This window comes from Dermacentor silvarum, chromosome 8 (assembly GCF_013339745.2).
Source record: "Dermacentor silvarum isolate Dsil-2018 chromosome 8, BIME_Dsil_1.4, whole genome shotgun sequence".
NCBI lineage: Eukaryota > Metazoa > Arthropoda > Arachnida > Ixodida > Ixodidae > Dermacentor > Dermacentor silvarum.
In genome coordinates this window covers 17,141,655-17,167,731 of record NC_051161.1, presented here as the reverse complement: position 1 = coordinate 17,167,731, position 26,077 = coordinate 17,141,655, and the positions used below count along the sequence as shown (strand labels likewise).

The 26,077-nt window shown below is 47.3% G+C and overlaps 1 protein-coding gene and 1 non-coding gene across 3 annotated transcripts in view; both read right to left on the bottom strand.

Moving 5' to 3' along the window:
- Positions 1 to 26,077, bottom strand: part of LOC119460698 (uncharacterized) — a 92,867-nt gene that overhangs the window by 64,932 nt on the left and 1,858 nt on the right. The window contains exon 1 of one of the 2 annotated variants that reach the window (XM_049672673.1): positions 16,395 to 16,656. The exons of the other annotated variant lie outside the window; for it this stretch is intronic. Coding sequence (XP_049528630.1) covers positions 16,395 to 16,439 — 45 coding nt within the window. The 5' untranslated portion in view covers positions 16,440 to 16,656. Of the gene's footprint in view, positions 1 to 16,394; positions 16,657 to 26,077 lie in introns of those variants that run through there. 2 annotated transcript variants of the gene reach the window in all.
- Trnas-cga (transfer RNA serine (anticodon CGA)) lies at positions 18,010 to 18,091 on the bottom strand. The gene has a single exon. It is a non-coding gene; the product is annotated as a tRNA-Ser (tRNA).

The window sequence follows — 26,077 nt, the reverse complement described above, 5'->3', positions numbered from 1 at the left end:
ATAAATAAATAAATAAATAAATAAATAAATAAATAAATAAATAAATAAATAAATAAATAAAAGCAACTACGTCAACGTGACAAAACCCCAGTTCGCTTCTGATGCCACCGCAGTCGTTCCGTTCACTCTGAGAAATGTTGTGCAGGTTATGACCAAACACTCAATACAGTTAGGAGAAAAGCTCGTAACACTTGCAGCGGTCCTGCAACATCCCTCTGTGTATACGCCCTTTCAAAAGCGGCTGAAATACGATTTCAGCGAGCGCAGCACTTTCCTCGTGTGCGCGTGCAAAACCTTTATCAGGATGATCCGCGAGGCCCCGAGAAGACCACGGAGGATTTGGCACTTGCGATTTTTCTCGCGTCTCACAAAACGACAGCGATATGAATTGCGTGCGCCTTCCTAAATGGTGTCCAAGAATTTCGCGGGATTCCAACGTTATCTATAAATTTGATTGCCCCGTCATCGACGTCCACGGAAAAAACCGCACTGCGCGACTTCGGAGCTGGATTGGGCGGCCGATCAACATGCGGACCACGAAGACGTATAGACGCCCCCCTCCCAATCGCGCATGCAGTGTATATACCTTGCTAGCCGAATCTTGTTTACGTGGAGCGCGGTCTTTTTACGATCCGCTTGGAACCGGCAACCGTTATCGCACAAGACGCGAATTATATGAGGTGTTTATAGACGCAAGAGCGCCATATAGGTGCGGTTACGTGTAGACGCGGCGTTCCTTTACATGGAGAAAATTCACAAGGAGATTACTTCTGCTGATATCAGAAACATGGTCCGTATATTGACAAAAATGTTCCTATACGCTAAAACTGTTCGCGAGAGAAGCAGCCAGACAGTATATAGTGATGTTGGCCATATTATTTGCGAAAGCGGCCAGCCAACGCCGAAAACAACTTACGCATAAAAAGTTTTGCGAACTTGGGTTTTGACCGCGCGTCATAGCGTTCCTTCAACTCAGACCGTACTCACAAAACAGTTCGTAGGCAACAAAACAACGAACTACGTCACTACATTAACGCGGCTAGCCAATGATGAACAGCTCGTATACGAATGAAAAGCTTAGTCCAGCTTCGCTCCTGTATACGCTCTGCTTGCAAAATATCACGCTGGGACCGGTATCAACAGCTGCACGCTCGACCGCTGAGACAAACGAAAGAAAGAGGAAAAGAAAACGCGCTAAAAGCGGTGTCAATAATGCAGATGTAGTACGTTCTGAATTTTACAGCGGAGCTGTCAAGGGCTCACTCTTCGATGGTCGTGTCCGGCAATAGAAAAAATCACCGCATATCCACGAAGTGAATGATGATGAGTGGGCGAAGCACCGGGGGATCATTCGAGTAACCGTGAATCCCCGTATATATATATATATATATATATATATATATATATATATATATATATATATATATATATACTGTACATGTATTGACCCTTTTCGCGGAGCAGTTTGTTTTAGAGAAAAGAGATGGCGCTCACGGCGGCGCGCCATACCTCTCCTCAGCGACCGCGCACGAATACGAAACCATTACCGCTTCTACCTTGCATCCGTGCGATCAGCTGTCGGAAATGCAACTGAGTTTTCGCTAACACACTGTGCTCCAAACATGCTAGATTGAATCATGTGGATTGAAGACGTGTGCAGTAGTTGGCTGCAAAAATAGTGACTGGCATGTTAAGGAATGTAATGAATCTGTGTGGCGAAGTTCGCGGACCGTTGCTGAAACTGTCCAAACGTGTTACCGGCACTTAGTGATGTATGGCTTTCCTCGAGGGTACAGAAATTTGCTCATCCGTCAGAATTGTATCGCTAACCTTCAAAGAAAGGGCTTCATCCCAAGAACGTCGGCAAGAGTGAGTACCACTCGTTAAACAATTACAAAGCGAGTAGCGCCGCTTCCTGCCATAGTAAGTTTCGCGCAAGTTATCTATACGCATATGTCCCAAATGGCAGGAAAACTTACACCCACTCTATCGCCGACGTATCAAGAATAAGTGAATGGGCGCACACTTGAATATATGCGCACTGTATACGCACAATAAATGACGGACTACACCTATGGCGCACGAATGGTCGAAGCTGAATGTTTCGTGACGGTCCACAAGAGTAAGCGAGTTACTAGCTGTAATATATATTTGCTACAGGGTATTACAGTGTACAAAACAGCTACGTTTCAAGCCTCGTGCGCAGCAAGAACAAATCTATCGGAACTGAGCACAACCGCGAACGATTAATAATCAGATAGTGGCCACACCGAGGAACTTCACTGAGCCAGAAACTGACAAGCCACTGCTTCAAAATATTTGCCGAATAAACGACAAAGAGCAAAACACACTAATCCTGACTGAATTCATAATCGGAAAGCTTGGACAGCTTGGAATACATACTCGTATTTAGGCCCGCTTTTAGAACAAGCATAATATACGCTGCTTGCGCCGTTTGGACATAGCTTAATCAGCTCCGAAAGCGCTTTTGCATGTTCTCTGAAGCTGTGATCAAAGCTTCGTGCCGTCCGCCTAGTCACCGTCTACGATATCTCCGAAAACAGAGGTTTTCTAAGCCGCGAAGGCGTCATACACTTCCATTGTAAACAAGAGGCAACCATATATGGAGGCAACGGAGGCAGTTGAGGCAAGCAATGGACGCGTCACCACGTGATCAAACATGGCAGCGCCCACGGGATCACCGCGAAAAGGGTCAATATACAGCGCTTATATAGCCCTTATGCACCGCAGCGCCCCTAGCGGTCTCCATGCAAACCAGAGCTACGGACAACGGACGAAAGGCTCGGTGCTATAAGGTGCTTCGCCCCTAAAGAAAAACTCTGGCCGTATGCTGTATGGGCGAGTGAAAGCGCGCGAGGGCGAGGGACGCGCGCTTTCACGGGGAGCGAACGCACGGCGGAGAGCAAACGGGGCTTCCCAGTGGAAGGTAAGCGGTGGGCGAGGAGGGCATCGAGGCACCCTAGACTACACTCTACCCTAGACTGTGCGTGTGCATGCCCGCTCTCTCACTGCGGCGCATGCGCGCAGCCCTGCCGGCCTCTGCCGCCTGCGTCGTCGACTCTCTGGGCTCTCGCCCGCCTCTCCCCTAAAACAGTCGACAACTGCGTTTAGCCGTTCCTTCACGTTGCCAACGTTTTGACAGCGGTTGTGTGCGGCAATGCCTCCTTTTGTGAGGTCACAAAAACAACGCGCACAACTGTTGTCGACGGCGACGGCGTTTTACCCGCGTTCGCACCGAACGCGCGCGGCGTTGGTGACGTGTTTATGAAGAACGTGCCAACCCTTGCCGTACACCTTATGGCGGTGTACCGTAGCGACCATAAGGCCATGGTCCCTGTGGTCACTAAATAAACGAAAACCACCGGGTCATATATACTTCTCATTCTTTTATAGTTCAAATAATCAATTACACCATCACATATTAATAGTCATAATTGGAAATACATAATTCCCACCATAGTACAGCTTCGCTGGTCTTCCATCTCCACCCCAGGCTGACAGTTTTTTAGTGAACCTTTCGCCACGCTAACGGCAAATCTCAGGGTCGAATAAACTAGAGTTACCAACGTACACGACAAACGACAGCCGCTGCTATATCGTGACTTGCACCAACGTTTCAATCTTTGTCGGTGACCTGCTATGCTTCGAGGCCATGGACCTTGAGGCTCCCCAAGTCGAGGCTGCGGCTCACTGCGCCGAATGCCACGGACGAAGCTGCAGCAGGCGACGAGGCTGAGCTGTGCAACGTCGACGCATAACTAATATACGAACGTACACCGTCCTTTCACTAAACTTCACTAAACCGTCCAGTGGAAAGCGCACTGCAGCATGCAAGCGAGCGGACAGAACCTATACAGGCGGCACACTTTATGCGAAAACTTGATTGAATTGGCTTGAAAGGCAACCAACTTTTCTCAATGCACTGCATTATTATTTCACTGATTAAAGAAAACTGAGACGCCCCCACCACCTGTTCGCATGGGATCAGAGTTTGAACTGATGCCTTCGATCTCCCCATATCCACCTTAGTGGAAATTATATATATATATATATATATATATATATATATATATATATATATAGCAGTATGTGACCTCCGATCGGTTGTAGCGTGGCCACACTGGAAAGGTAACTCCCCCGCCATTGCGCGCAAGAACAGTCGACCCACGACGTCGAGTTCTGCATACAGTCAGTACATTGCTCGGAACAAAGACGCTGCGTCGCCACTTCGGACGAGCATATATATACGTCTCCCTTCGTTGCAAACTGCTTCAAATAAAGCTTATTGTCACTCTCTCTTTCTCTCTATCTCTCTCTGTATGACCCCGGGTTATCCTCCGCGGTAGAGCTCGCGGTGTTGAAAAAAAAAAAAAACCATAAGAAATATTAGTTGCTCAGTCATTTCTATTAGCACAGAGTTAGTACTAAGTTAGTTCTGACAAACTATTAAAACATGTCAACCTTGCCTTAGGAAAAAAAAAGAAACAAACAAAAACACGTGCCACTGGCGATTCCGGTTTTGCCAGCGCGGAGAGTGTGATCCCGGTGCCAAGTGCAGACCCCTCAAACTGACGTTTGGGTCAGCTGGCACGCCAACAACTACCCGCTCCGGGTCGAGAAGCAGGAAAAACACTTTAACCCGTACGAAAGAAGAGTATAAGGGGAAAAAAAAAAGATAACAAAAGCAAGAGTATAGAAGCGCAGATCTCTGCGCAAGCTTCTGGCGCCGTTTCCTCGTTGCAGTGGCACCGTCCGCCGATTTCCTTTTCGTTACTTTAAATAACGGAACGGGGAGCCAAAAAACGTCGTCACATTCTTCGGAGAGAAGAGGCCGTTCATCACGGGCAGCTGACGGCACCAGTGTTTCCGAATGACGTCCGAAGCCAAGCGTATAACGACCGCCCCTAACCCCCACGTGCACCGTTTCCTGCACAAACACCAACCGCAGATGTGACGCTTCCAGCGAAGTGCCACACGGCACAAGCGTCGATCATGCTCCAAAGCGCGAAGGCCCAAAACTTCGACGCAACTGTAAACGAACGTGTTACACGTGGATTTCGAAAGTATATATACACAAAGGGGCTTGTTTGCATGCAGAAGGCGCCCTGCGACGCACAGCCGCATTATACTCAAGCGGCGCCGGTATGCTTGCACGACTTTGTCTGAACTTCGTACCTCACGCTTGGAACTTTCCTGTGGGTTCTTATACTAAATACATTCAAGAAACGTTTCGATCGAGGCAAGCACATAACTGATCAGCCTCCATGGGACAACAAGACGAGCCACAACGCTCGCGCTGAGGACACACCTTTTCAGCGATGCATACGCAGTTTATTAAAAATGATTTGGCAAGCAACACAGAGTCTTTAGAACAGAGGAACATTTTGAGCGACATTGGTGCTGCCGATTTCACCTGCTTCAGGAACCTATCTGTATAAACTCGACTTGGAGCAAGTACGTAGCTCTTGCGGCATTTCACTATCAGAACACTGCCAACGGTATATATATAGGGCAACGCCAACATTTAAGTTGCGTATAGGGTCGGGGACCGACAAACGCAGCTTGTTCAAGGGTAAAAATTAATTTTCGTAAAGCTCAATTGACTCAACATTTGTAACATCGTAAAACGGGCCCAAATATTCTAAAGCTTATGAAAAATTCAGCAGAGTTGGCAGGTATGCAATGAAGACGCCAATCTCTTGCCACACCAACATTGACGGCAGCGCCACCAGATCTGCATGACGTCACGTTTTGAAGCCATATTCCATGTTTTAGTCAATGGCCGCACTGTGTTGCATTAATAGAAAAATTCCTCATCACTGATATCTAATCTGCTTAATACGCGCTATCCCGCAGCTAATATTGTACCACAATCAGACCTAGTCATAAATAATACACCGTCTCTTTACATAACCTGCTGGACCGATCGACTCAGCGGCTATGGCGTTCTGTGCGAGGTTGCAGGTTCGATTCCAGACTGTGGCAGCCTCAAAAAATCACCAGAACCTCGACGCTACGGTGCACATTAAAAACCGCACACGCTCAAAACACATTCCAGAGCTCTCGACAATGGCGTGTTTCGTTCACTAAGTGTTAGCTCTGCGAAGTTAATTTAAAATGAATCGACCAATCAAGTTCTGCATTAACAACCCAACACCGCACCGTTACTCCGCTCCTGGTAAAATACGTTCCTTCATGCGACACGCCTTTCACTAATAGCTGCCACAGAAAAGCAGCAAGGTGTCGCAAGCACTGACCCGTATGCACTGTCAGTGACCTTCGCGTATACACGTCTCAAAACATGTCCTGTGACGTCGTGACTAAATGCGGCTGGACTCCCCGACCGGAAGCCGTGGCCGCAGCGAACTGTTTCGCGGTCTCTCCCCCCTCAAATCGGCGTGGCAACCCAGATATATCTCCCGTCTCGCGCCAAGAGAGAAGCAAGCACGCGGCGGAAGCAACGAAGCAAACATGCGTAACGGGTCATACCGGAAGGCGGATCGGTCACAGGAAAGTGATTTCGGCAGGCGACTTGGCAGAGCTGGAAAACAAAGACGCGATGAGGAGGCTGTCGACTCCCCGCCGAGAAGCGATCCCCTCCCGAGCAACACAACGCGGGACACACGCTGAGATTGCGCGAGGGCGCGGGCGGGCGCGCGCGCGATGCTCGGAAGGGGGTGGCCGCCTCAGCCCCAGCGACGACGACGATCAGGGCCGAAGGAAGCGAAGGACAAGCAATGCTGCAGCCAAGGCGATTGGATTCGCGATGATTGAGCGCCCCTTCCGAGTTACGCCCGTTCTTTCTTTCGAGCCACGAAGCAGCCTCGGGAGCAGTCATCCTGGCTTCCTGCATTGCCAGCGAAACCCTTCCCTTTCTATCTCAGCGTGCGCCGATTCGACTCGCGCGAGACTCGGACCGAGAGCGGCTTCGCAATCCTCGACGGGAAGCTGGCACTTGTTTCGGACAGCCAGAGCTGTCGTCTGAAGCGCCTAACATGGGCGAGGGGGTCCGTTATGGAAGGGAAACAGCTAATCGGGTATTTAGGCAACGATTACTGCGGAATCAAGATAGCACAGAGGGTTCACGGGAACACAGAGATTTTGAAATAATCGACAGTGGTTGGAATCGGAGATTTCTCAGGCTGAAGCCAACGCTTAGACAAAGGGACCCGTCAGGGCAACTGTTCTTTTTTTTTTTTTTTTTTTTTTGCGTGCGTTTAACAGTTCACTCTCCGTAACCCTCAATAAGGGAGAAGAATAAGGTGGTGCGTAAATAGGGTGAGGGAAATGAATTGTCCGAAGTAAAAATTTAGAAAAAGAAGAGAAAAAAGAAGAAAAGGGATAGGGGCGAAGGGGGAATTCGTAGTCATAGCGATGGGACTGGCGGGAGGAGTTGTGCTGCCGATTCCTTCACGAAGATTACTGCCTCGACCGCTAATTAGCCCTCCTGCCGTAGAGAATCTGCTATTCGGTCCTTTACAGCTATCGGCGCGAAAAACAAAGGTATTTTAATTGTAAATTAAGTTTTCTCTTTCAACATTTCACATCGATCGAGACATGACACCAATACGGCGACGGTGCTGTTGGGCATGGGTAAAGTAGCAGCGAATATAAATGATGAGCCACAAAGAACAGTGCAGCAATTGTATCCGTCCAATAACGACTACAGGCGTTCTCTTTCATGCTGGGCCACTCTGTACATATGGAAGTGGACTAACAACGCGACGATCGTACCGCATGTTCGGTTCATGCGCAAAACAAAAATGCGATTGCGTCGAAGGCTAAGGGCTCCAACGCTTATAGAAAGGTTCACGCTTAAATGAATTATTATTACGACTAAAATAGCACCGACATTCCTCCCTATTCAAACAATGACAAGCGACACGTGTGAAGCGTTGGGCACACATATGTTTGCGAAAGATTCGCGCACAGGCCTTCATATCGGAACCCGTTAATAACTGTGGAGGTACTCATTAGATTAAACACGACGTCAATCACTGCTGCAATTCTGACTAATGTGGGAGGGTTACACGTACAGACCAATCAACTCCAAATGCCCAGCTCCCCGCATTTCGCCGCCCAGTAAAACACCGTCCGATAATGACGGATCTTTGGACCGTTATAAGCATTTGCTTTACACTCACGTCGTGACCCACGCAGGCGCACGCTTTCAGTAATGAGCCCTCGATGAGGGTCTTCGTGACAGCGTGCTTCGCACAAGCGCGAGCGCTGTTAACCCCTGCCTTTCGTTCCGCGCAAAACGAACTCGCCAGCTGCTTTCCATATCCACACGCCATTCAGGTATGAGGCGCCAGTGACAAGTTCTGAACGAGCATATTTAAAGCGCCACTGCCATGACGGGCGCTGACGCTCTCCAATCCTTATCCGTCAACGGTAAATGTGCTTGAGATTAACGCGACGCAAAGCAAGAGAGAGAGAGAGCCGAACGCGTACCAAGTCTCGACTAGAGCGCACGCACGCAGACTTCCTTGCATTCATTTTGGAAGATGTCCACCATTCGTCCTCTGACGCCATATACCCGTATGAGCGTCACTATCCTCGCTGACGTCACCCTGCATTATTTATCTTTCAAAAGGCCCACGGACGGTGACTTTAGTGGCGCAAAATTTAATAGCTTCACCGCCGAATAGTTACTTCAATAGGCAACGTATAACGGCACTATCGTTACGATGGTGAATTGCAGCACGCTGCTCTCGAAGAGGCGCAGGGAGAGTCACGCGTGTAGCACATTGACGCGAGAATTAAGCGAGCACATGATGCCGCTGTTGCTTCACCGGGTTACGCACATGGCCTACAGAGAAAGGCGCATACAGAATGCGCGCCCGCTTATATATCTTTATTTAGATACCAAGTGCAAGGTCACGCACTCCCCGTTGCATCCAGTGTAGCGGTGCAGACCGTAAGTGCAGCTTCCCAACCTGCATATCCCATACGCGTAGCTCAGGCTACGGAGTGCATAAGCCAGAGAGTAAATCCTTAACAAAGAAAGAAAGAAAGAAAGAAAGAAAGAAAGAAAGAAAGAAAGAAAGAAAGAAAGAAAGAAAGAAAGAAAGAAAGAAATGAATGTGAACGTGAGGATAGACCATAGCACCTAGATTTCAGCTCTGAAAAAAGACAAGCGCAATGGACATTCCCGCTATAAACCATTTCGAAGCGGCCCAGCACACGTACCGAAAGCAAACAGACACGTCCGCTTGTCTGCCGGATTCCCTCCAGCGCGTACACCACAGCTGGCACGCATCCTGCGGCAGAACTCTATAGTGCATAGAAAAGCGATCCCTGTTATCCACGGCACCGGTACAAAACTGCTCGCGTCGATATACAGCTGCCTTGATTCGGCAAGGTTTTCACTGGAGTCGTACTGCCCACTGAACCAAGAACCCCGTCCTTTTTCTTATTGTTTCTTTCTTTTTTCTTCGCGCTTCTACCATCCAAGTAGTGCAACATAATTTAGATGCGCAGAAGCTGAGAATTAATCACCGACCGTCGCACGAATGCGTCACCTCAGGAAAAACAATCTATAGTAAGTCGACCCAACTCCATGTCAGTGACGAATGGCATTTCATGCTTTCGAGCGCTTCTCTGACTTGAACAGACGAAACAAGAGCACGTGACTGACCCGGACACACGGCGGATCGAGCACGAAGATCAGCTATCGTCACGTGCTGTCGCTGGCGCGCGAACAGGATGTCACACTTTTTTTTTTTTCGTTGTAAAAAAAGAAAAGAAGAAGAAAAGGAGCAAGGGAGGAAGGGGGGTGGGTGGGGCGCTGTGAACGGTCATGTCTAGTCATCCTCCACAACTTTTGCATTGACACTTTACCGATTGGGTAGGTTAACTAAAAGTCAACTAATTAGGCTTAAACAATTATTTGTGCTTTTTTATTGACTAGCTCGAACAACGCCTTACTCAGGATACACTGGTCGCCGTTCGCGTAAGTTCTCTCCGTTATTCTGCAGTTCTAGGCGATCTTTGGTTGATAGAACCGGTAGTACGTCCATTCACGTTTGATCTCTCCCGCCCGGTCCGTTTCCAGGTCATGCGCGAGGAATTGTTAACGCACGCTTGACCGGCCCGCTAGCACTGCTTCGCGATTCGAACGGCGACAGCACAGCCACGTAGACCGCGCGTGGAACAACTTGCTGTATGGTTATAGTCACAGCGATGATGCTGCTAAAGAGAAACCGCGAAGGAACGGACGATGTGAGTATACACAGGCGATTTCGCAGAGGAAAAAAAAAAAAAAAAAAAAAACGCAGGAAAGTAAGGACCAGTGAGCGTGCGCCTAACTTGGAAGCGTTTTCCTTCCGTCGAGCCTATAGCCAGTAAGCTGTCACAAAAGAAAAGGAAAATAAAAATAAAACACCCGCTGCCTCTTTCTCCCACCCCTTCTAGCTCCTCGCTACTGGCCGCTGTACAGGTGACAATTTCAAGGTTACAGGATTGCGATGCGGTCAGCAGACCTTTTGTTCTTGCTCCTTTCTAATTAATTCATTTCAATAAACAACTACTCTCAATAGAAGTCAGTCAGTTAAATATATATATATATATATATCCGAAGTTTGCTCTGCGGCATAAACGTGCGGAGCATGTTATATGTATAGTTTGTGGTGTTGACCCGCAGATGGTAATGGGCGACTTGGGTGTAGCCCCACTTGTGACAAGCAGCATCACTAGCGTGTTTCTTTCTGTGCCCGAACATACATAGCGGAGTTCGTAGGCCAGGGCGGTTCCGACCAGCACCGGCCGATCGTGATAACGGCCGCATATCTATTAGCGAGGACAGCCGGCGAATTGTACAGTCCTAACGAACAAAATAACGAATCAGGGCAAGCTTCGTCCCTTTGATTCTTTATTTCGTGCTAATTCTAAAGGTAATGAGAAAGGTGAACCACGCACTCTTTCGGGGATCTTGTGCTGGGTCATTCCCACAGAGATGTATATATCGCCATATATAGAGAAATTCCTTTGCCAATCCCGTTCATTTCACAGTCGATCTAATTGTCCATTTGTTTCTTCACTCCTATTTTCTTTTTGGATATTTATGTAACTGTTCACTGAGGCTAGCTGCTCGAGTGAAATATATCTCTACTCTTCTGGCCTCTCATATATCACTAATATGTGTTATTACATATTTTCAATTAGTCCATCTAATAAATTTATGAAAGCCATCCGATTCTTTGATTGGGTAGATATCGCTGCTCTTAATGTCACCCTCCTCCTCCTCATTATTATCATCATCAACAGCAGCAGCAGCAGCAGCAGCAGCAGCAGCAGCAGCAGCAGCAGCAGCAGCAGCAGCAACAACAACAACAACAACAACAACAACAACAACAACAACAACACGACCGACCAGCGCTAAACCACCGCACCTCTCTTTCGTGCCATAGGCCACGAGGTCGACATTCAACGACGACTGAAATCCGTCCTGTTTTTTGCGCCGTTGGAAGCGTGCCTACATGGGAGAAAGGGCCGCGTATATGCATATACCCCTGCGCGCATCGCCTATGCGGCCCACGCCGCGGCCGGATGGCGAAACGGCCCACCAAGCACGACGGCCGAATAACAAAGGGGGCCGACCGCCATCCCACTCTTCTACCACCGTGCACGCCGTCAGGGTGGAACCACGCCCACGAGAGACAAGCGGTCGCCGTCGATGGTGCTGAACCACGTGCACCGAAAGGCCCGCGCGCAGAGATTGCGCGCTCCAAGCTGCTATAACGGGCGGTGGATGTATATCCACGGCCGGCGCGAGTCGATATTATACACGCCACACACACACACTTGCGCGTGTAGGGTGCGCCGACCGGAACGCGCGGCGCCCGGGTGGTTCATATATACTTCAGCGTCACTAATACCGTGCACTAGTGTGGGAGGTAAGGAAAGACACGACGCCGGCCACGACCGCGGCTTCATATATACACACTCTCCTTGTGAACACCGTCAGAGGCTGGCCGGGGTCTCGGGTCATCCGGGATGACTACCACAACGACGTTTTCCGTATATCAGCCGGTTACACCTGATTTCCCCGGACCACTCTGCTGATAACTGCCCCGAGCATCCACGGCAAGCATTGTTGTTTCCGGGAAAGCCGAAGTGACGTTTTCGATGCAGCGCCAAGTTGCTGCGCGAAGCAAGAATTCGTAAGCTGTACATAAGGCTCGCGATATGTGATGCTGTATCAAACCGCTAATCTCGGGCATTACTGAAAGACCAGGTATACCTGATTTCCTGGCATATGCAAAAATCCCCCCCCCCCTTTTTTTTTTTTTGCTTGTTTTTTGTGCGTACCATTCATCACGGCTTCGCCATAAACGATAGATATAAGTAACCGCGACTGAGAGGAAACTATAGTGTCATTCCTTGCAATTTCTTCTTTACTTTATTATCATTAATTTTAGAAGTTTTTCCCTGACGTCAAGAACACAGTCTTCGGCTGCCATGAACGCAGGGCGATCAGCATGCCGTTCCCTAACGGACGACGTTTCTCTGAATGCAACCTTCGAGTGGTCGACGGCTGCTGCAGGTTCCACAGTGCTGCAGCGTTTTAACGAAGCAAAAGAGCGCGCTGCGAAGAGCACGGCGATTTAATTGGTATACACCATCGCAGTAGAGGAGGTGAAGGCGTCTCCCGTGAATGTGGCGTGCGTATATACCGTGCGTGCACGCGACCTGGGTGAAAGATCGCGGAGCGGTTCTCTTCGCTCTTTTGTTTCCCGCCGGTCATCATCGTACGCCGGCGCGGAGGGCTTGGCCGTGCGCGTCCGCGGAGTGTGGGGAAGGAAGCGAGGAGGTTTTCGATCAACCGCCGCAACCGCCTCGCGGCTCGGGGCCAAAAAAGGACGTTCTCGATGATGATGTCATCGTCCGCAGCGGTCTCTGTTCCACTTGAGTCACCACCGCTATAGCGAGAAATCCCAAACGCATAATAAACACGACGAACGCAAGGCGCGGGCTTTCTGTATAGCGACCGTCACGTCCCAAGCAGCCATGGTTCCCCGGGAGTAAGCGGCTGGCGTCTCCGGACGAATGACCGCATTAGAAAGCGGTGGCGCGCCGAGTAAACAATAAGATAATCTAGAAAAAAAAAATCAGGAAGACACGAACGGGGGTCACCGCAAAGCGTTTCGCTCGTAAGATCGGTTTGTGACTGCCAGGACGCCTCCGCTAATGTTCGTGCGCACTATCCCGATTGGTAGACACATCTTACGGACCACCATATAATACTGTACGAGCCATTTTGCTAACGCGGGCTCCAGAATACGTATAGACAAAACCGCTTCGTGTCGCAGCTAATCCGTCTTCTTCTTTTGTCGACCAGACATCCTCATTTTTGTATGGGTTACTTCCACTCAGCCTATTAGTCGCCCACTCCTCGCCTCAAGGCTCTTGATGTTCATATTTACTCCATATTATCTTATCACTTCTCCTTAGGCCGACCTAGTTTCTCCTTGCCACCGAAGTCAATAGACAATGCTTTCTTAACCCCGACACGGCTCTCGTCTCTTCTCAACACACGACTAAATCGTTCGTACTGGCCTCTTCAACCTTGGCTTAGACGTACATGCATGGGCTATCGGCCATGTCGAGCTGAGTGCATGCTACTCGGCCCTGTCGTGCTAAGTCCTTGGGAGGAAATACTACTCGGAGAAGTCCAGTGCTGCTGATAGCTCCTCACCTGTCGCGGAGTGAGTCACATGACCGCCTCGAGCGACATAGTGCCCACGGTAAATAACATAGCGTTCCCCTTTTCGTGCAAACAACCCTGAGCAAACGGCTGCGATGTCCGCTACTGTTGCTCCGACGCAATCGTTGTGAACACTTCCTTTGTCGCTCCAAACAACCATCTCAACATCCTCGTACCAGCCACCTTCACCTTCTTGTTACGACAATTAATTGCAATCGGTCCGATTCCGTGTAGCGTTAAAGACGTTCAAGTGATATTTCTAATCAGGACAAACAAAACGGACAAATCGTAATCAGCAGCCTAATTGAGTCCGCTACAGGACAAAGGCGCGCCTCTCCCAAAGATATCCAACCCACCTCGCCCTGCGCCAACCGAACCCAAAATGTGGGCCCTCGGATGTCCTAACATTCGAACTTATCATCGGAATGCGCTTTTTTTTTTTTTTTCCTTGATACTTCCTCTGTTACTCTGACACACCACCGTTTGATCTATCTATCCTATGTGTTACCTAACATGCTCCGCTCGACTTGTACCTGCTAATCTCATCTGGAATATGAATCGCCATCGTACGGTCGTCTACCTGCTAACGTTGATTTGGATGCACGTAATTAAAGAGCCCCATGTGGTATAAATTATTATGTAGCCCTTTACTACGCAGTACCTCATAGCCACGGTACTGTTTCGGGACGGTACATCCGACGAATGAATGAATGAATGAATGAATGAATGAATGAATGAATGAATGAATGAATGAATGAATGAATGAATGAATGAATGAATGTCCTAGTTTTACGCCTATCAATTTCCTTTCCGCCGCTCTTCGAGCAGTACTTGGCTTCATTCCCAGTTTGTTGGCTTCCTTTGATAGCTTTCAAGTCATGGCTTAATATTGTAGTACAGGCCAGACACAATGCGTATATTAAAAGACATCTGTAAGCTGCCGTTCACGACTCGAGGAATGCCTGACCAACGCACGAGACGGCTGCTGCTGCTGCTCAAAGCGGCACTGCATTGCACCACGCGTGGTTCACTGGAGGCTTTATTGTGACGACCCGCCCTTTCGAGAGAGTTTTAATATGCATCCTTCTGTTGACTGCGCTATACTGTTCTACAAATGACGAAAAAAAGGACAGACACACGCGTGCGCAACAGAAGGATGCCATACCAGCTAGCCCAAGTAGAAGCCTCATTTAATATGCACAGCAGTTTGGTTCAAGCAGAACTATACCACCACTAAACCCGAACATCGCAAACAAACTAGCAAATAAATAATAATAAAAATAGGATCGCACGGTTACCGCGCCGCTGAACCAACGAAAACAATGTCACGTGATAAGACGAACGCGTGTGGGAAACGCTCGCCGGTCGGCAAACACGCACACTTCGCATTATCGATGGGAAGAAATCCAGCCCGCGACCAAATCACGCGGCCGGGCGTGTAAGCGTTTCCTCCACACCTGGTCAGTGTCGCACGCTCGTGAAAAAAAAAATCTGGGCCTTGCCGCGGATCTCGACCTGCGACTGACAACGGGAATAAGGCGCCCGACTCAATTATGCATGCGAGAAGGCCAGGAGAAAAAGTAGTGAACGAAAAAGAAAGAAGAAACTTGAACCGCTGCAGACGTACGGATAGACGAAAGGCAAAGTCGACGGTACGACGACGAAATCTCCTGGGAGCTCCGTCGAGGAAACATTTCCCGACGTGCATGCCAGCCCCTTTTCGTTAGAGATACAAATCATTTCATTCACATCGCGCAACCGTATAGCAGCGATGAATGAGAGCGCAATTACTGGGAACTGGGTTTCGGACCCAGAAACATTTCTTCTCGCTCTTTTTTTTTTTTTTTTTCCTTTCTGGCGTTCTGCGCGTGTGCGTGGGCGCTCGAGTCTCTGCGTGCGAGCACCTGTCCTCTTAGCAAACGTGGAAGCCCACCACGCAGGGGCACGAGAAGAAAATGGACCGCCAGGCTGCACACGGGGCCGACTTTTAGTTTCCCGGCATCAATGAATGCGGCGCTTGGAAATGAGTGCGTATGTCGAGCCGCAAGCTAAAAATTTGAAGTCCGTTACGTTATTATATGTGCACAAAGTCAAAGTTTGAAGTTCGGCCATATATACGTTCAACATATGTAGGCTCAGTAAAGTCTCAAACGATATTGCACAGACAAAAAGAAATTTTACGCATAAGAACTACTCGTCTGTGAAAATTTCGGAAGCGGCTGCTATGGGATCGTAGGTACTAGAGTTATAGTAGCTCTCTAGTTCTGATTATTTTTGGTCTTATTTAGGCATGTCACTACACCACATGTAACAAATAACAAGCGTCCCGTCGTAAGGTGCACACACACACACACACACTGGTTAAAACAAAATTACAGGGCTCTTCAGAAAGCCCAAGTACACTGGTACGCCATAATGAGCCAAGCCGAACGAACGTAAGGTTCGAAAAGTTCAAGTTGAGGCGCTTTCTAAGCGAATGCGCGACACAAAACCGCCACTGACCGCTCGGGTGCGATCACCACCGGGCGCGACGCACCGCACGGCTCGACACAGAAACCGGCTCCGCCGTCCGGGACGATTCCCGCCCCTTCCAAAAACTTTCTCCGCGCCCAAACCGGTCGCACAAACTCCGCGCAGACACTGGGAGGAAAGAGACGATCCTCACCGTAAATCGGTTCCAAATCTCCTTGTAGAGTCGGTCCGAACCCATGATGACACCGGCCGTCCAGTCACAACAACAACACTACACATGCTGCACGTCAATCCACCACGCGCGCGCACACACAATGCCGCACGTCTTCTTCGTCGGGTCAGGCGGCTGCAGGCAGCCTCCGATGCTGCCTGCCTCGCGGCCGCAGACGACGCCCGGCAAACGTCATCGCCCGGTCGGACAGGAGCCGGCGGCGAGCGCGCCGCGCCATGACGACAAACCGGCGTCACGTGACCGAAACATGAGTCACGTGGCGCGGTCACGTGCCTCCGCGAGCGTCGTCGTCTGCTAAATACGCGCGCCCGCCGTACAGTGCGTGCGCTCTAGTCCGCTACGGAAGCGCAGGCGTCGGGGCGTGCGCATCTTTGAGACGACTTTCTTTTTTTTTCTTTTTTTTTTTTCATCGCCCTCACGCCGAGCGATTCTCGTCACACCTGTTCTACTCCCGGCAGGTGCCAGAGGACCACCTCCTCGAGATGAAGCGGGAAATTCGATCTGGAGAGCTTCGCTGGGAGACGAAATACGACGGAGGTGGTGACTCGCAAGACTCAGTATCCGGCCGCGAACCTAACATTACCTTAAAACCGAATGCAATCATTATATTTCATCTTATCGAAATGAATTTAGTTTGGTTCTTTCGTTACCATTCCGACGTGGGTCAAATGGAAGGCGTTTATATACGAGACACCATTTAGTTATTTTCAGCGGGCAAATTTCATGAAATTAGCCCTTGCGTTTCTTTTAATTCTGCTTAAAATGTGCCACTTATCACCGCTATCGAGAGATCGAGAATCACGCACATACACACGCACATACACACACATACATATGCGTACACTTCCAATGTCTGTTCTTATGTTGTACTTGAGCAACACTACATACATACATACATACATACATACATACATACATACATACATACATACATACATACATACATACATACATACATACATACATACATTTCCAATGTCTATTTTTTATGTTGTACTTGAGCAACACTACATAAATGAACGGCAATTATACTTTGATACATTTACTTTTGTCTACGGCCTGAACGGGTCGTGTGATGACCAACAACGATTACTATGCGTCATGAGTAAGCAGGTGTTGTTAGACGTTTGAGGTAAAGTAACGCGACCATGAGCCACGTGTTTAGCTTTCCTTATTATTTTTCACGCGTCAAGTAGCAGCCGTCACAAAATACGACTCTGCCATGGCACGACACTGTAGTACACGAGACGCCACAACGTTTGTTGCATTCTGAGAATCTCCCAACACCTTCCGCCACTCCCTTTCCCATGCTGTAAAGCTTCATTTTATTTGCATCATAATAAAGAATACACGATGCGAGTATAATACATAATTGTACAATAAAAATCGATTTATTCGAGAGTAGACGAGTTGAACATGTAGGAGTCGAGAGAGGAAGAACAAGACCGCTTTACAAGCGACGCATAAAACACGATCACAGCTGTGGAGAAAATAATGTCAAATGTATAGCGTAAGAACAACAGAAATAGAAAAAGAAAAGAGAGGGAAAAAATGCAAAGAAAAAAAAAAAAAGGTACGCAGCCGACAGGATTCGAACCTGTGCGGGGAAACCCCAATGGATTTCGAGTCCATCGCCTTAACCACTCGGCCACGACTGCGGGACGGTAGCCGTGCCAAACCCAGCCCAGTCATGGCGCGACACCAGTGTAGTGCAAATCTCTACGCCAAGTTTCGACACGGGAATTCACCCGACAAGACGATGCACCTAACAGCACGAAAACTACACTTTACTGGCAAAGCGGCAGCAGCACTCAACGAAGCTATATTATGACGAGGAAGAAGACGCTCAAGTCCATATGTTCGTCTCCCCTGACAGAATGCCTGTTACAGTGGGTAGTAACTAACATTTAATTGGGATGTAAACATCGTAATCCAGTCATTACTTCCGGACGAATACGGCAATCACTACAGCGCTGTTTGCTTTGAATACGTAGTCTGTCCGTAAACTCGAACACTCTCTTGAATTTTTCTTAACAACGACGCTAAGTTTATCGTATACGAAATAACCGCAACAAATAGGTATCCCATTTTTTTTTTTTTTACCGGGTTCATTATAGTTGCGTTCCGCGTGACGAACTACTGTGTTATCGATGACAGTGTGGCACGGCTACGGGGCTGCAGATAAGGCGCCGCGTTTGTAAGGATTGTCACACCACGGTAACAACAAAGGAAATGCGCATTACAGTAGGAGGAAAGGAGGAAGCCTTCTGTTGCAAAAATAATAATAATAATAAATAAAAATAAATAACAAATCTTATCTGATGCCCTGATAACAACATCGCACGAAAAGGTCAAGTGCACTACAATTTCCACTCTGGCGGTGTTCTCTTTGTCGGATCATCGATCGTTCAGTAAATTTACACGGTAGGCTTGACGTGTACATCATCTCCGCAGCGTCGAGCACTGGCGTAAACGAGTTCTAGCGTTTCGAATTAAGTGTGATGCGGAGAAACAGAAGGCGATACGAGTACGCGTCCACATTAGGCGCTGTGTACATGTACCTCATCATAAATTGAAGCGCGAATTGAAAATAACTGATGCGGACGACTGTTCCACGTCATTATATGAAAGTGCTATGCTTAATCGCTCTGTAGCCGCTTCCTAAGCGCGTGACAGTCCTAAATGTACGTTTTGGAACGTAAGTTAAGCCCCTAGCTGTTACAAGTGCAGGTAAACCTGGAAACGCACCAAGGCATTGGAGTAGCTTTCGAGTTGTTCGCATTTGAAATTACGCTGATGGTATCTTGTAACACACACACACACACACACACACACACACACACACACACACACACACACACACACACACACACACACACACACACACACACACACACACACACACACACATGGTAACGCTCTAGCAGTGACGTTCACGCTTGTTCGCGTTCGCCGTAGCAATAACGGGTGCTGCGAAAATAGAAGCACGAAAGCGACTAAGACCAGAGGATTGTAGTTGTTTTGTTGCATAGTAGTAGCGCTAACTAGGACATACTTCTCACGCAGAAAAGACAACGGAAGCTAGAAGGTTACTATCCGCCACATCCTGGCGAAGGCGACGATCGCCCCGGATGTGTCTTTAAACAATGTAAAAAGCTTGCGCGGCGCTTGGACAACGCATGGAACGCGATGAGGCGAGCAGTGACTGGGGACATTTTTTACGAGGACTATACCGACAAACTATGTACATAAAATTTTTCGTTTACAAAGCGACTATGAGGCAGGAATGCCGAAATAATATCTTTGTTTTGTCGTTTTTTACTGGTTATTTGATCGATTGATTGATTGATTGATTGATTGATTGATTTAGGTTATCTTGTAGTCGTTTTTTCCATGCAGTTGCCGTCTCACGACGTGATCACTGATGAGTGCCAAACAGAAGTGGCAGTGGCATATGGCTCGTAAGTTCCACTGAAGTTGGAAACAAAAACAATATTGCATGAAAGCAGGGGAGCGGGGTAATTTGGAAGTCAAAGTTAATTGGACAACAGTGCATAAAAATACAGTTGTCAGGAGTACAGACAAAAAGCACAAAAATAGGCTTGACGGGGTCTGTACCTCCTAAAAGAAATACATTTCGTCTGCTGCTGAAGTGCTGATTGGCTGGCTGGGGGCGCTTGTCTCCTTCTGACGCGCACCCCAGCCCAGCCAATCAGACGAAATGCCGCCGCAGACGGAATGGAAATGTCCACTAGGTGGACACTTACAGAATACCTCCCCAGTACTAAACTCGTCAACCCTGCTCGTGGTTCAATGACAAGCTGTCACCGAGACCGGCGCGAACCTTCGTGAGAGCACTCAAAAGCGCTCGTGTTCTCTTAACGAAATTAGCCATTAGTCACACCTGAATGTAGAAGGTTCCATGCGAAACTTGCGAAATGGTAATGCGCCAGCATACACAGTAGGGCCAATCAGACAGAAAAGAAGACATCGAGCACTCACTCAACGCAACGACGAGAGGCTTACAGATAATTCACCAGCATGTACACCTTAGCCTTTCGAAGCTACTCCATAAATAATTTTACGACATGTGAAGAGTTTCGGTATTTCCACGCGTGAATAAAACGCTCTGCGTCCTGTGCTGTTTATTCTTGTCCAGTCTTTTCGCGCTGTTCCCAAGTGTTCTCGTAATGTACCAACAAGCTCAATTTTCAACCCTTCTGTAAAACGCCCTATACTTAAAATATATCATAAACTTGCGCTCAGCCAAATTCCAGACGAGGTCAACAGGCTTTCGATTCATTTCGAGGGCGTTTTGAAATAACCTACTGTCTGTCTGTACGTTCAACAGCAGTGGAGGACCAGTGCAGTCGCGAAATGAAAGAAATGGAACGATGTTCCGGTCTCTTTCTGCGGCTTAAGATACAAGCCACGCGGAAAAGTCAGGTGTATTACACGAAAGCCATGCACTGTCAGAAGGAGTACTGTGCGTAGTCGAATCGATGCACCCAACAGATTCACGTGGCGGTAATTATTGCGCTGAGATCGAGGTGCAGGTGTCGAAGAAAATGCAGACTTCAGAACGGCCACGCAAGATGAACTGCCAGAGCTGCGGACATTGCCGCCATGTTAATGTACAAGGAGGAGCGATCTAGGTTACTGTATTCACACAATAGAAAAAAAGATTACCGCTACATTGTTAAGAACGCCTGAAGGTTACTTTCGGTGGCAAACGAAGCGACGTCGCCATGAGAGGAGTGGCTGGTTACTGGTGGGATGAATAGGAATAAACTCGTCAAAAAGAGGCCACGAAGAGCATTACTGAGTTGAGAGATGAAGATGCACACGCACATGCATTTATCGCTCGTTTTCTTAAACATGATCTCGCAAACATGAGATTGAATGAGATAAACTTCGTTTGAAAGCTAATCAAGAAAAGCTAGAAAAAAAGAAATTACTTGTGGTTATGCCGTTTTTCTCATTCTTATTTTCTACGTCACAACCACTTTTCGATCTGCTCCTACCACAATGAGCTTCTCTGCTTGACGCGAATCGTGTAAATAAACTCTGAATAATGCAGATCCAACGAACACGGTGTAGCCTGTGCGGCTTTACTGAAGCGGTTGAATAAATACTGCACAACTAACAGTGATGCGTACAACTGTGTTTACTTTCATATCCCATGCAACGTGTGATCTCATGCGATGGCTGTGTTTACAGCTGTATACGTACCACAAAGGTCACAAATTTTATGTCCATTGTGTCACAGTGGCGTGTACCAATTCTGGAGTATTGACCAAGAATGGAACACGCACACAGTGGCGCATACCGAAAGATTAAATCATAGAAAATTATGGAAATCAAGGGCGTCGCAGACTATAACGCGCTGTTCCATTAAGAAGTCGGTGTGCTTCAGAGATACCTATGAGACGACATTATGTGTTCTGGTTAATGCATATTTTTTTAATATCACGCAGGACAGAGATACGCTTACTCCAACTACGTTGGCGGTCAGTACACAGTTTATTTATTCATATATATACACCGCCACACACCGGTATATATCCAAAGAAAGGTTTGCTTTAAATCGAGATGTGCTAAAAGTCTGTACACGTCATTGTGCTCGGAGGACACTCACAGGCGAGCCGAAAGAGGCCACATTATCGAGGCCTTTTCTTTCCCTTTAGAACGGACCCAACAGCTATAAACACAATGCATTGAATGGCTGTGACTCACCACGCGCACTAAAGCCACGCACGCTTTCAAATACACCGTTCGAATGCAACTTTCGCCGCGGAACAGTAAAGATGATGATGATTTATTGTACCGTACCCCCTTTGAAACGGGTATTCAACATACATCCTTCGAATGCAACTTCGCCACGGAACAGTAAAGATGATGATGATTTATTGTACCGTACCCCCTTTGAAACGGGTATGTGACAAATAGTCACCTAGCCTGCTTGATTTAATCAGGTATACTGTACATGTTTTTGATTCTAGCATAATTGTATACATCTCCATACTCCCCCCCCCCCCCTTTTTTTTTCCCTTTCTTTCTTTTTTTCTCAAACCTTGTATCGCTACCTATGCCTGCAACGGATACGGCCGTATCAATGTCCTCCCCACTTTTTCTTCAGCTGTACCCTAAACGTCTCTTGCTAACCTCGACTGCTGACCGGTTCATGCTTCCGTCCACTTTAAATCCCAGCTCTTCTGGAAGGTGTAAGTTACCTCCGTGTCTCACTGGGTGAATCCCTTCGCATTCCATTAGGATGTGTTGAGTGGTCTCCGGATTTTTGTCTGCAGCATACACATGCCTCATCTTGTTGCGAATATTTGGTCCGGTATGTTTTTGTTCTTGAGAAACCAGCTGGAGCCTCAAATAGCGATGCACTGCCCTTTGTGTTATCGTACACATTTTCCATTCTAATTTCTTTCTTACCATTCTTGTAAATCTCCATGGTCGTTTTTGTTTCCATTCTTTGCATTCAATTCGCTGGCTTTGTTTATCTCTCTTTCTGATGACACCTGGTTGTCTATTTACACTTTCAATCAAAGTTGCTTTCAATTGCCCTGTACTTGGTTGCCAACTTTCTTGACATTTTCCTCCGTTCTGTGTCCACGCTTTACAGGTACAGATACTTTTGCATTTCAGTCGCCAATTTATTTTGATCCACGTTCCTGAGTCTTCAAAACTAATTTTGCTCTGCAACTTAGAGGCAATTCAAGAGAGGCCAAACCCATGTCACCCTACGCTGCCTCATTTGTGGTTTTACCATGGGCTCCCAAAGTCAACTGGCCTACCGATCTTTGGTTAACTTCCAACCCCGACAAGATATCCGATTTGAAGCACAGAATGGCATTTGCGAACGTTAGCGCTGGCACCATTACTTCTTTCCAGATTCCATGCATCACCTCATATTTATTGTGGTCCGAAAGTGCTCTATGTTTCATTAATCCTGCATTCCGCTTCCCCTTTATTTTCACATTATCTTGGTGGTTGCTTGAGTATTTCCTTCGTTTATGTATACGCTTATGTATCTACATTGCTTGACTATAGGTATGACTTGCTGCTGGATCGACACCACGTAATTACTCGTCTCTTTATTAAATCTCATTAATCATACATTAATGGACTGTCCAGCAGGCCCGCGAGGCGGCGCTGAGACAAGATCTCGACTAGAGTCACTGGAAAAATTTTTCCAGTGACTCTAATCTCGACGTGCCGTCGTGGGAGACCTGAGCCTGGGTCGTCAAAACTGCAGGACAACTCAATAAAGTTATTACCACCCATCCATGCGTTGCCACAGATATTCGCAAGTGTCTGTAAATATCTTTCATTGTCCGCTAGTAGCACTATGTCGCCCGCATACATCATTCCAGGGAACTTCTGTTGCACCATTTATTCATTACGCATGTAGGATAAATCAAACACTAATTCAGAGTTTTCCAGTCGTCTTTTTATGTCCTTAACGTAAACCTTAACCTTGACCACTTTATTACATTTCCGGCCTTCCCATACAATTTGTACTCGGTTGTCTATAGATATCCCTCAGCAGTTCCACAAAATCGACATCTATGCCTTCGTGCTTGAGAATATTAAAGGAGCCTACGTTGTCGTAGGCTCCTTTAATCTAGAAATGCTATCCATAAAGGTCTATTCTGAGCTACTGAAATCTATATGCACTGAGTTAGTACAAACATATCCTCTAAGCGTCTGCCTGGTCTGAACCCATTCTGTAGTTTCCCTACTACATAATTTTTTTGCACCCACTTCGACATTTCTAATTGTATCGCTTAATTGCGTTGTCATTCTGTATATCACATTTGCCTTTGCAGATGAGGTTCATCTTGCTTTCACGCCATCCAACTGTAATTTTCTTCGTTCTAATCACTTGCTCTATGGCATTAGTCAGCAGTACCTTGCTCTTTGGACCGAGGTTGTTGATTAGTTGTATTGGGATTTCAATCGGGTCCTGTGGCCGTGTTATTAGGGAACTTTTCTTCTGCTTTCTTCCAGTAAAAGATTTCTATGCTAAATTTCGATCTTTCAGGCTTCTCTGCAGTTACTGGATCTGTTTGGGTCTGAACTACGCTTTCTTTTGTGCCGAAGTTATCCCTAATAACGTCTCTGATGTTCCGCAGCGCATCGTCTGCTTCGAAGATACTACCGTCTTCATCGAAATTTTAGTCGGAGCTCCGAGTGCTCTTGTATGGTTGCAGAACTTTTTTTGCTGCGCCTTCTTCTCTTTTGCAGACGTTATGCACCCAACGTTCACTTGGTCAGCATTTAATTTTCTCTTGCCAACCTCACTCGCCACCCTTTTTCGTTTCTCGGTATTTGTTCCATCTAAGGAGCCCTTCTTCTTTTTGGCTTCTATGTGATCCCTTGACGCCTGCTTACGAACCACAAGCCTGTGGCGCCATCTTTGCGCAGCCCGCACAAGTAAGTAACGCCGTTAGAAACGGACACCGTGATCCCTGCCTACCCAGCTAGAAAACTTATATTCGCAACTATTCGTCCATTACATCTGCGGCTTCATTTACAACTGTACTAAATGGTCAGTGGACGAGAAAAAGGTGAACCAAGGAGCTCACTTTTTTTTTTTTTTTTTCGGAGGCAACACCACGTGATGCCAAGAGAAAATAAAGCCTTGTGGTCAGTGTCTTCGGTCACGCAAGGTCTGGTGTCGCAAATGATGTGCATGCATGTTTGCACAACGCGTTATTTGAAATATATTTTGTGCAGGATAAGGCAAACGCGCGGCAATTGTAATCCGGATAAACGAAACTCGTATAAACGAAACCTTCGAATAAAAGGTAATATGGTTAGCTGGTAGGTAATTCAAACGCGCGCACACACAACACACACCACAAACACTCGAGCAACGAACAGGGCCTAGGCGGACACAACAAAACGTTAAATCTAAGCGCTCGCAAACGCGTACATCTAAAAAATAGCCGCTCTAATTAACGGCTCTAATTTTTCACTCGGAGAGAGCTCTCTGTCCAGTGTGCCGAAAGTTGTATCATAAACCTGTTCTCTCCGCGACAACTGATAATTACGATAATATTAATGAAAACAAATTAGTGACAAATTAGGCTGTGTACGCACACGTCCCATTTTCCTCATGGCGTGCACATTCAATGTGATAAATAATTTTTTATGCGGAAATCCGCAATTAATGTAGGTTAATGACAGTTACTTCCCTTTCATCAACGTGCACGTGCACTCTGTCATGTGCATAAGTGCAGCTAAGCATTCCGTTGAACAACTGGTTACACCTCCACCTGTGTAAGGTGCGCGCACCAAAAAAAAAAAAAAAAAAACTCGATATAGGCAACAGCTGAAAGGAGTGCCAAGTCCGCAAAAATATTTGGGCGTCGAACACAGCAAGATACGATGACTATTGTACTCACAATGTGCGCGCAATACCCGTGTCGGTGCACATTGTGTACCATCGCTAATCACCCACAACGAATATATATATATATATATATATATATATATATATATATATATTATTACTAGCAAGTATACATAAAGCGTCACATTAGCATGTGATGATAATTAGAGGCACACATTCATAACGCGGTTCCACATCGCCGGTATTAAACAGTGCACAAGTGAAACCGCGAATT